This window comes from Squalius cephalus, assembly GCF_949319135.1.
Source record: "Squalius cephalus genome assembly, chromosome: 16".
Taxonomy (NCBI): domain Eukaryota; kingdom Metazoa; phylum Chordata; class Actinopteri; order Cypriniformes; family Leuciscidae; genus Squalius; species Squalius cephalus.
In genome coordinates, this window is record NC_137137.1 from 25,455,880 (window position 1) to 25,468,173 (window position 12,294).

Consider the following 12,294-nt stretch of genomic DNA (forward strand, 5'->3'; position numbering starts at 1 on the left):
ATGACAGTTGGGGTCAGTGTTCGCCACTGGAGGCAGATAGTAAAGCTCAAGCTAAGCAGCCACATAAACAATGTTTACAAACTACACTAGCTCTAAATAACGATATAAAAATGACCAAATCGTAATGTAGAATTTGATAAGATCTGCTGGGACCCAGCCATGGACATGTTTAATAAAGTGACGGCTTTTCTGCAGCAGGCTTTGGAAACAGTAAGTAAACATTGACTTTTGAATATTTTGAAACTAGCCTGTTAGCTTAGCCGAGCTAATAACGTTATAGAACACAAATCTCGAGACACCTGTTACGCGATACTGTAAAACTTTATAAAAGTGTTATATACGTTATTAACTGCTGTACATAAACGAAATTTGGTAGACTGTCAACGTGTTGTCATGCCTTTCAGTGTTTTATATTAAGTTATTTACATTGTCTTCAGTTTAGCTTGTGTGCTACAGAAGTTGAGAACTGTAACGTTAGACTAATCAATAGATTGCGTTGATTTGCTGTCTTTTATTGTTTATTAAGTCCATGGATATAAGTGGATATTTATGTGAGTTTTTCTTTGATCGCCATACACTTTTGGGTTTGTCTAAAATGTGTTTACGTGGAAGGTGCAGATATGCACGCGCGGGTCTGGACAAGTTTCTGACAGGAGAAAAACGTCCTCAGAACATTAAAAAAGGTTGACAGCATGCATGCATGCATATACATAAGTACATATAGCATATTTGAAGACGTAAGCCACACTTAAAAGGCATTGACATCGGCATTATAACAAAATATCAACAACAAAAAATGCTCAAAAAGTGGCATAACTTTAACAAAGTCTGGGAATTTTGAAATTGTTCAAAAGTGACAGTAAAGACATTTATAATGTTACAAAATATTTCTGATTCAAATAAATGCTGTTCTTTTGAACTTTCTATTTATCAAATTTTTTTTTTTTTTTTTTTTCTAACTATCACCGTTTCCACAAAATATTTTAACAGATTTTAACATTGATAATACGAAATGTTTCCTGAGCAGCAAATGGAATGATTTCGAAGACTGGAGTACTTTGTCATCACAGGAATAAATTACATTTTAAAATGTATTAAAATAGAAAAAAGTTATTTTAAATTGTAACTATTTCACAAAATTATTTTTGAGAATTTTTGGTAACACTTTATTTTACAGTGTCCTTGTTACATATGTTACATGTACTTACCGTAGTAATAAGAGTAAATTATGCATAATTACATGCAATTAATCCTAAACCAAAACCTAATCCTACCCTAACCCTATAGTAAGTACATGTTGTTAATTATTATTACTCAGTACTTAAATGTATAATTACACTGTAACAATGACAATAAACAATAAAATAAAGTGTAACCGAATTTTTTTATTTATCAAATGAATTCAGCCTTGGTCAGAATAAGAGACTTCTTTTGGAAACATGAAAAAAAATCTTGTTCTCAAACATTTGAATGGTAGTGTATTTAAAATAAATTTATGAATTTGACGTTGTCCTCTGCTTATTACTCAAGACTTTATTATGTTTTAAGGATTATGCATTTACAGGAACTCAGTGTTAAATGATCATATACAATTAATGACTAATGAAAGTGTACTAATCGCTGTAAAATAAATACTGTTGATCCTGTTCTGATTCTTATAGAGGGAGCCTTCGATAAACCTGCAGGACTCTTTTGTGGATCACTGGAAAGCAATAACCAACTATTACATTGAAACTTCAGGTAAAACTATAAGTGTAAATTCAAGTTAAACAGTATAACATACTGTTTAATAAACATGTTTATAACATACAGTGTGTTAAACAGTAAATTATGCCATGCTTCAGTCTTAGATCAGAGGAAAGGTAAAGTAGTTAAACGAAAGTTTCAATTGCATGTTTGTCTCTTGTACAAAGATGAGTCTCGTCCGGTGAAGCACACAGACATCCCTTGGAGGCTCAGACAGATGCTGGACATCCTGGTGTATGAGGAGAAACAGCAAGGAGAGGAAACGGGTCCCTGCATGGAGTACCTGCTCCAGCACAAAATACTAGAGACACTTTGCACGCTGGGAAAAGCACAGGTATGAGGACACAGACTCAAGACACAGATAAAAAATATTTAAAGCTGCAAATAAACTGAAATATTGCTTTATTTATACAGTATCCTCCTGGCATGAGTCAACAAGTGATGCTGTTTTTCTCTAAAGTCCTGAGCCAGATCATGAAACCTGTGCTGCATTTAATCAATGTCTATCGGCCCGTACAGGTAAGACATGGTCAGTAGGGAACTGTTATTGTATGGAAAAGAACTGCGTGAAGCTTCATAAAACATTGTCCTATACATTTTTTTTTAAATAAATATGGGTTTGGGACAATGAGATACAAAAAAATATATAAACTGTTTTTAAATATTTTCAGAAGAAGTTTTGAAATGCTTACCAAGGCTCCGTAAGAAAAAAACTATTGTGAAAAAAGTATTATTATTATTACTATTATTATTCATATCATAAATAATATTATTATTATTGAAAAAGACCATTCTAATATGCTGATTGGATGATCAAGAAATATTCTTATTATCAATATTTAAAAAACAATTGCTGCTTGATATTTTTGAAGTAGAAATCTGTCGTAACATTATAAATGACTGACTCCAAACTTTTGAACAGTAGTGGAAGTAAATAATGACAGAATCTTTTAGGTGGAAGATTCCTTTAGCTTTTATTTCATTAAGTGGACATTAAAACAATCAAGAAATGAAAAATATTTTTACAAATATTTTTATTTTATTTTATTCACAGTTTAATTTTGTACACATTTAAGCACCATGATTTTTTTCATTAAAGCCAGTGTATAGATTTTTAACATTTGGAGAGCAATACATTCACCACATTTTGGAAATTATTATGAAATGGAGCAACCAATATTTCAATGGAAATTAGGTTGTATTACACTCTCTGATGTGGAAAATAATGTCTAATTAATTCCCTCTTGTCACTCTCTGTTATAGAAACTGATCCATCTGTGTGGACTCCCTGATTCTCAGACGGAAAAAGAGGAGTCTCAGTTTCTCCTTGCTGTTTGCACTCGAGTCAAAAAAGACCCTTATGTCCTCAACTATATCCTTGAGGTACTTTCTTCATTATGTCTTCTGACACTATTGTGTTGACTGTTGTTCAGATTGAATCTGATTTAGATTGTGAATCTTAAAAGTGATAACAAACACCCACATTTCTATCACAAAGATTACCAAAGACTCTCAGAAGAGGTCCAGTTCTCCCTCTGATGAGGCTGTGGAGAAGGGCTCCAGTCCTGAGAGGGCTCCCTCTCCACCGTCTCCTTCTGCCAGTTCTGCCTCCTCCAGCTCACCTCAGGAAGCCATAGGCATTATCCCTGTACTCATTCACCTGGGGAAAAGTGAGGTGATTCATAATGAAAAAAACACAAGACGGATTGGATGTGTAACTAAAGAGAATGCATGACTGGGGAGAGGTACCCCAAGGCTGATTCACACCAAGTTTTAAAGCTAATTTAAAAAAAGGCACAATACATTACAATTACATCCTTATGGTGTAGCTGAATACATTTACTGAAAAAGAAATAAATATTTAAATTTCTAGGAGAATAATGAAAGTTTTTCATAAAACTACTCTAGAAGAACTAAAAGTTAGGACTAAAAACTAGGTGCTAGCTTTTAGTTTAAAAATAGGATGAAATAATTTCACAATTGTAATATTAATTTGGTAACGATTGCAAGTCAAGTCACCTTCGTTTATATAGTGCTTTTAACAATATGGATTGTTTCAAAGCAGCTTTACAGTGATAATAGGGAATTACCGTGACAGATTGTTTAGGCTTTATAGCAGCTCTAGAATAAAGTTATTGTCTAGCTAAAATTAGTTTTGATTGATTGATTCACTTCCGTTGCAAAGATCATTAGTTATTAACTTAGGAGCTACTACAACACCGTTCTAACAGGAAATCCCTTAGCGCACTCCGGCCGCCCATCCGCACAAAACAGTGCCTGGTGGCTCGAGAACGCACTCCCTGAAATAGCATTAAACTTATTTAATGAAACTCATATTATTATTATCATATTAACTTTGACAGGCCTAAAATACACTTTGTTAAATCTTATATGGACCCCCAGCATTGCATTGTGGTCCCTTGGTTTATTCAAAAACAAAAACGCTAAACGTAAATTACGTGCTAAATTGCATTTTTTTATACATTTTTATTTTTTACAGTTTAAAGTACCATTTTTAACATTTGGACTGCATATAAAGTAGAGTCACCAAATTTTAAGATAAAATTAAGCATTCAAGCATTAAGCATATAATTAAAAATTTGGTCGCAATACACTCAGTAGACCCTCAAAAATAATAATATAGACCCTCAATATTTATTGTATTTTGCAAGCTTTAGTTATTAATTATTATTTATTTACATGGAACTGCATGTAATGCGTGTGTGTGTGTGTGTGTGTGGTATATTGTGCTGTGTTTGTGGAACCGTACACGCAATGATGCTCAACACGAATGAAGTTCCTAACGGATCTTTGAATTGAATTGAATAACAGTAATAATTTACGCCGTCTTGTCACTCTGTTTTAAAAGATGATCCTTGCTGCCCCTTGGTTTGGGGGAAAAAAAACAATAGAAAATAACCAGTACAATTGTTTCCAACATATTTGTAAAAATACAGTTCATGGTTCATTGATGTGTTGTGCATTAAAGCCAATGAATTTCACTTTTTTGTGTAAAATCTAATTTGTAAACTTTTGTGCCATTTATTGGATCAGACTTGGTGTGAACGGGCCATAAAGCTCATTCAGAATCATTGTTTTTAAGACTCCCTTTCCCTCTCTCTTAGAAAAGTCATGTTGTGCTCAGATCCATGGAGAGTTTGCTGCTGCTGGTCAGTTTACCACAGGAAGACACTGGACATCTTCTGGCTGAGAGAACTCCACTGTGTCACCTACTCGCTCAGAGACTGACTGAACTTTACTGCCTCATACCCTCATCACTCGACCCTGCAGACATCCACAGCTACTCCAGTGCACAGTGGAGGTGTGTGTCTGTTATGAAGTGCTGAATTGTTTACTCTTCATTTGTGGACATGTGTCTTATCTTCTTATTCTAAACATTTATTGAAGATCTGTTGTTGGTTTTGCAGGACTCAGTTCACACAGGACAGTGCAGTGGAGAGCCCGTCGTTTCCTGGCAGTGAGAACGTCCACAGGTTCTTCTGCTTTTTGGACTACTGCAATGAGCTCATCAAAGAAGCACCAAGGGTTTGACAAAATCATTCATTTTGTGTTGACCTTGTGTGTATTTTATCTGTACAACTGCATTAGTATGAAATATGTCCTGAATAAAATCATTAGCAATGTTTCCATCCACCTATTTGTATGCGCATTTCGGGATATCGCATAAAAAATTATGGATGGAAATGGCAAGATACGCATAAATAAATAAAAAAAATGCTTAAATAAAAGTATGCTCTCAATTAATAATTTTTTTTACATTTTTACCCGATAAGAAAACGTGCATAAACTATTATGGAAACACATTTAGGGATGGGCATTTTTGTCAATTTTTCATTTCGATTACTAATAGGTCTCAAAAACGAGTACTCGGAAATTACTAAAAATAACTGTTACTAAAATTAATGTTGATAAAATTATGACATGAAAATTTCTATCAAAATATTAAAATATGACTAGCTACATAAAATAACACTGCTACATTATCAATAATGCATCAGTGTTTTAGAAAAAGAAACATCTAAAAGGAATAGCAGAATGAGGTGAAGCTGAAGAATGAATGAATGAACACCAGTAAACTGAAGCCTGTTCTGTATGACACATCCTAAATGAGATTAATCAGAAATCCTAGATACACAACATAAATGTAACATTACAACGTATCTGCACAAAAGGACATAAATGCATGTGAACTTGGACTAAGTTACGTGCTAGCCAGAAAGTGTTAATCCCGTTGTCGATGCGCTCTTCCTGTACAATGCGCTGAAACACGGGCAATGAAGCACATAGAATTCATAACATTCTATATCGTTCTCATTATTATGTTATGTATATGACAGATTGGCGCTGCACATCTTGTACTTAGCTGTATTTTCATCAACTTTAACTTTAATAAATGATTCCAGACATCCCTGCACGTTTTCGAAGCCATGACGAAAAACGATTTTAATTAAAACATAGGCCTACTGTTGAAAAAAATAATGAGAAAAAATAACTCAGCTGGGTTATTAATAATAATATCATCAATGTTTTTGAAAAAGAAAAATCCACAAGTAATAAGACTGTCTCAAATAACCCAATCATAGTCAATAATGCTGTTTGAGCTGTTTTGAGCTGATTCTGAAGAGTTAATGAACACCGGTGAACTGAAACGGTTTGCTAGCTGTTTGCTCAACCAAATGCATCCTATATGAGATTAATTATATAGATATACAACATAAAAGTAATTTTACAACAACTTACATCTGCATAAAAGGACTTGAATGCACACCTGAACTTGACCGTGCTTGTCTGAATGTGTAACTCACGTTGTGGATGCACTCTTCCCAGAACAACAACGCTGAAACACAGGCAACGTAAGCACAAAGAATTTACAACATTCTATTTCAATAGTGTTCTCATTATAATGTTATGTGTATATGGCATATTGGCCCTTCACATCTTGCACTTAACTGTATTTTCATGATCAAAGTGATTTCAGGCATCGCTGCGAGCTTTCAAATCATATTCAATTTAATTACACAGTTTTTCTTAGTAACCGTAACAGATTACAGTTACATTTATTTTGTATTAAATTACATAACACCATTGCATGTAACTAGTTACTCCCCAACACTATATGTGCCTATAAATACGTTAAAAATGTAATATCCTTGTTGATCATTTCAAATATCTAGACTTTTAACTCTTGGTCCACATAACAGGTGGTCACTCAGGCCAAGAACAAGTTTTGCTTCTTCTTTTTTTGTGATGTTTTAAAAGGTCATGAAACCCTAAAACACATTTTTTGAGATGTTTACAGACATGTACAGATTGCACATCACTGAAAACAACAATAGCACTCGTTCAATTATTATTAAGTGGAAAGTGTTTTTTTTTTTTTTTTTTTTTTTAACTATTTCATTATTCCGGTTTAAAAAGCAAAGTTGAACCTACGTCGTGAGAGGTATATGTGTTAATTCAGAGTGGTAATTGGCTGCCGTTGCTGGACAGTACGAATGTACGTCAGCAGTTTCTGAGCATTTCTCTGCATTATTCTTTTGAACCCAATCACTGCACTGTATTATGGATGACATCGCTATTCAGCAGAGAATTCAAATGTCACGAAAGACCAATTCGGCAATGTTCATTCTCCTCTGCCTGTTCAGCTTTGCATTTGGACACATTTTGGTGCCATAAGTGTATGTTTCCTCAGCACAGTAAGTGTTGTTTGTATTTTCCCCACGATGCAAGGTTTCATGACACTCTAAAGCTATTTTTAAGTTTAATTTTTTACATTTCTATAATTTATTTAATAGTATATTTTTTATGGTATAGAAATGGTCTCATGTTGATTATAAACTTATTGCACATAATTATATACGTTTTTTACCTTTAGGTACTTGGTGTTGAACTGGCGAGAGCAATTCACCTTCAGTGGCTTAAAGGAGTCATCCAGCCTCATCTGCTTCAGATGTGAGTAGAAAACACAAAACCTCCTCAAAGGTTGCTGTCTGCTGTCATGAGAATTGTGAGTTTGCAGGATGACAGGAAGAGTGGTGCTGATTTTTTAAACTCTGGGTGTCCAGGTCCGAGGTTGGGATCCTGGTACACACCGCTCTGCTGTCCTGTTCTGTACGTCACATACGTTCCCCTGCACTCCTGGAGGAATTGGTTCAGTTTCTGTTGGGCAATGACACACTTTGTGAACAGCAGCAGGACACACATACACACATTCTACGTTACCGTCTTATTGAACACTGCAACCACATCTCAGACGAGGTAACTAGATTAAAGGATTCATACGTCTTCACTCTTGAGAGCATCGCTTTAAGTGTTATGTGTCTTTTGCCCTGTTAGATCAGCATTACAACATTGCGTCTCTTCGAGGAGCTTTTACAGAAGCCCAGCAGGAGCATCTTGACCAATCTGGTGCTGCGCAATCTTGAGAAGCGCAGCTACAGGCTGTCCGGATCAGGGGCCGCGGACGAGAGACATGCAGTCGAGAGTGATGTTCTGGAAGAGTCTGAGTGAGCAGAGAGACTGAACACAGATTCTCTTACTTCTCATAGTGGCTCATCATTTATTACTCATTCACTCTCTTTCTCTATCAGGGAGCTGGAAGAGGATCCATTTTTCACAGACATGTATGAAGACAGTGGGTTCAGTGGCCAGGAGCCTCTTCTGTCTTTGCCCAGTGCTAGAGAAAGACGTAATCCCAGTGCGCACACACAAGTTGCTGACCTCGTCAACAGGTATCATTAGAAGACAGTGAAGTTTTTGCTTTGTAATATAAAAACAGAGCATGTGAGTGGAGCGGTAATGTTTCCTCCGGAGTGGAGAGCGCCTTTCTGAAGATTCTGCTTCGCTCGCTCAGTCCGTTCACGGCCGCTCGCTCAACCCAGAATGCCCTTTGTGATATGCTGTTTTGAGAATTTGTGAAATAAGCAATGAATCTAATATTATGGAGTTCAAATATTGTTTTAAAGGGGATAGTTTACCCAAAAATGAAAATTCTGTCATCATTTACTCACCCTCAAGTTGTTCCAAACCTGTAATCATTTCTTTGTTCTGCTGAACACAAAGGAAGATATTTTGAAGGATGTTTGTAACCAAACAGTTGTGGGGCACCATTGACTTCCATAGTATGGAAAAAAAATACTATGGAAGTCTATGGGGCCCATCAACTATTCTTCATAATATCTTCCTTTGTGTTCAGCAGAACAAAGAAATGATTACAGGTTTGCTGCTGAGAGCGCCGTTTAAATGAATGTGTAAATATGTGCTGCGCACTTCCCTCTCAATAACAAAATAAACATACAAGAAAAATAAACAGCTAGCTAGGATGCAATTCATGAAAATTGGGCACTTCTGGAAAAGTTTTTGATTTTTGGCAGGGTGTTAGGTATAGGCCTAAGGTTTTTAAAAATCCATGGATACAAGTTGGGGTGGCCCCCCTAGTGGCAGTTATCCATAAAATCCAAAATGGCCCCCGCCAAAAAGAGAAAAGGATATATCTCAGCTTCCTTTAGTCTTAAATTGTTGTATAATGTGATTTTTTCTACTTTGTTTGATACAAGGAATCCAATTCTGATATATTCTTCTTATTTTAAGTCAATTTCCATGTTAAATCTATTATCATAGTCATATTTAGCTCAAATAAACGGTCAATATCTCTGAAAAAGTCACATTGAAATATTACTCAGGGCCCTAGACCCATATTTTTACCTCCAAGGTATGCTTTTCTTTGTTGATTGGACAGGTCACTATCACTATAGTGTCAAAAATCACATGTTGTGACCAAAAGGACCATTGTTGAGGCTTTAAATGAACACAACTTCAGAACTATGCCACAGTGAAAAGTTGTATTAGGCTTTTCACCATGTTAAGGATCAATATTACATTTTAGTCACATAACACACACACACAAAAACCAATACATACTTAAACATCATGTATTTATTCAAAATAAATTTGTTTCACTCTTCATCATTATTAGTACAGCCTCCCTCACACTTGCACTATGTGGTGCAGCGAAGTCCAGCTCGGTGGCACTTACAGTTGCCCTTACAGGCAACCACACAGCCACAGTTGAGGAGGAGTGAGCATCCCTTGCTGACATCTTCCAGATCTGTCCAATATGGCACACAGACTTTGGTTTTGTCATTCCATTCCCAACCCCACTCACTGGGGTCTGGTATCTCTGGAGTTTTGGAGAGGGACTGCTTCCAGACAAAAGCTGCAGTGTGCAGGGCACGCTTCCCATGCTGGAATAAGGCATGCTGGGTCGGGGGGATTGAATCCAGGACTTGAGGCCATGAGTGAAAAGAAGCTTCTGGGCTTCATTGACTGACTTGACACCGCAGTTCTTACTATACATGAGTACAGTCCAGCGTTCGAGAACTCGCATGTGCACTGATTCCAGTGTGAGGCTGGTTGGGTCTTGGGTGATCACAATGAGGGTGTCGGTGACTTCTGGGTAAGCTGCCCACGCATTCCATGCAGTTTTTTTTGCCAATTCCATACATTGCTGGTACAATGTCACATCCTGTGAACGTGTGGAAGAGGGGCAGTGCTTGGCATTTTTGAGATCCCAACATTTCTGAGATGTGGTGGATTGGAATATCTTTATATGCCTTCCCTGATCCAAATCCAATCAACAGCTCTGAGAGGCCTAACTCCTGGAACAGATTGATGGCCAGCACAACCACATCACTATCTACTGTCCTTAGGTAAGCCTTGGTGTGACCCTGTTCGGCAGCATGACGTAAATGTAGCATCATTCGTGTGTCTGCTTCCTCTTGCTGACATGGTGACAATGATTCTAGGTCAGTAGGTTTGTTGCTCAGGACCAAGTTAGCCTTTGTTGTGTACTTTGAGCCAGCTGTGGTCTTCAGAAGTTCGTCACTGATGTACTGAAACAGCTCATCTTTATTTTGACTGTCCTTGAGGAACTTCTGCCATTGAGCTCCCTTTGGCAGAGGTATCTTAGCGGAGACTCGTGTTCTGTACCCTGCTGTCCCACCACGCTTAACACATCTTGGATTTGAGACTTCCCTCTATATACTTGTCCCAGACTGCATCCACTCTTGTCGTCTTGTCAGTCGTACATCGCTGAATATGCTGAGGAAATCAAGCTTTCATCAATTTCAGATGTAACAGCCAGACCAGCTTTCACTGAGAACACTCGAGCAGGAGTGCCTGACGAAGCATGGCTAGACCATCTCCAAACGGTCCTGATAGAAATCAGTACATCAGGTATATCAGTACATCAGTGGCGAACTTCTGAAGACCACAGCTGGCTCAAAGTACACAACAAAGGCTAACTTGGTCCTGAGCAACAAACCTACTGACCTAGAATCATTGTCACCATGTCAGCAAGAGGAAGCAGACACACGAATGATGCTACATTTACGTCATGCTGCCAAACAGGGTCACACCAAGGCTTACCTAAGGACAGTAGATAGTGATGTGTTCTGCCCATCAATCTGTTCCAGGAGTTAGGCCTCTCAGAGCTGTTGATTGGATTTGGATCAGGGAAGGCATATAAAGATATTCCAATCCACCACATCTCAGAAATGTTGGGATCTTAAAAATGCCACTCAAAAGTGACATTGTACCAGCAATGTATGGAATTGGCAAAAAAACTGCATGGAATGCGTGGGCAGCTTACCCAGAAGTCACCGACACTCTCATTGTGATCACCCAAGACCCAACCAGCCTCACACTGGAATCAGTGCACATGCGAGTTCTCGAACGCTGGACTGTACTCATGTATAGTAAGAACTGCGGTGTCAAGTCAGTCAATGAAGCCCGGAAGCTTCTTTTCACTCATGGCCTCAAGTCCCTGGATTCAATCCCCCCGACCCAGCATGCCTTATTCCAGCATGGGAAGCGTGCCCTGCACACTGCAGCTTTTGTCTGGAAGCAGTCCCTCTCCAAAACTCCAGAGATACCAGACCCCAGTGAGTGGGGTTGGGAATGGAACGACAGAACCAAAGTCTGCATGCCATATTGGACAGATCTGGAAGATGTCAGCAAGGGATGCTCACTCCTCCTCAACTGTGGCTGTGTGGTTGCCTGTAAGGGCAACTGTAAGTGCCACCGAGCTGGACTTCGCTGCACCACATTGTGCAAGTGTGAGGGAGGCTGTACTAATAATGATGAAGAGTGAAACAATTTTTTTTTTAAATAAATACATGATGTTTAAGTATGTATTGTTTTTTGTGTGTGTGTGTGTGTGTGTGTGTGTGTGTGTGTTATTTGACTAAAATGTAATATTGATCCTTAACATGGTGAAAAGCCTAATATAACTTTTCACTGTGGCATAGTTCTGAAGTTGTGTTCATTTAAAGCCTCAACAATGGTCCTTTTGGTCACAACATGTGATTTTTGACACTATAGTGATAGTGACCTGTCCAATCAACAAAGAAAAGCATACCGTGGAGGTAAAAATATGGGTCTAGGGCCCTGAGTAATTTATCAGTGTGAATTCTTCAGAGATATTGACAGTTTATTTGAGCTAAATTTGACTATGATAATAGATTTAAC

General features: G+C 37.5%; 1 protein-coding gene across 1 annotated transcript in view; it reads left to right on the plus strand.

Moving 5' to 3' along the window:
* fhip2b (FHF complex subunit HOOK interacting protein 2B) overlaps positions 1–12,294 on the plus strand; it is a 20,191-nt gene continuing 7,897 nt past the window's right edge. Inside the window, exons 1-12 of the mRNA XM_079897693.1 lie at positions 1–210; positions 1,662–1,740; positions 1,914–2,080; positions 2,161–2,265; positions 3,010–3,129; positions 3,245–3,421; positions 4,872–5,068; positions 5,175–5,292; positions 7,643–7,719; positions 7,833–8,025; positions 8,104–8,273; positions 8,358–8,498. Of these exons, the coding sequence (XP_079753819.1) occupies positions 160–210; positions 1,662–1,740; positions 1,914–2,080; positions 2,161–2,265; positions 3,010–3,129; positions 3,245–3,421; positions 4,872–5,068; positions 5,175–5,292; positions 7,643–7,719; positions 7,833–8,025; positions 8,104–8,273; positions 8,358–8,498 (1,595 nt within the window). The 5' untranslated portion in view covers positions 1–159. The remainder of the gene's footprint in view (positions 211–1,661; positions 1,741–1,913; positions 2,081–2,160; positions 2,266–3,009; positions 3,130–3,244; positions 3,422–4,871; positions 5,069–5,174; positions 5,293–7,642; positions 7,720–7,832; positions 8,026–8,103; positions 8,274–8,357; positions 8,499–12,294) is intronic.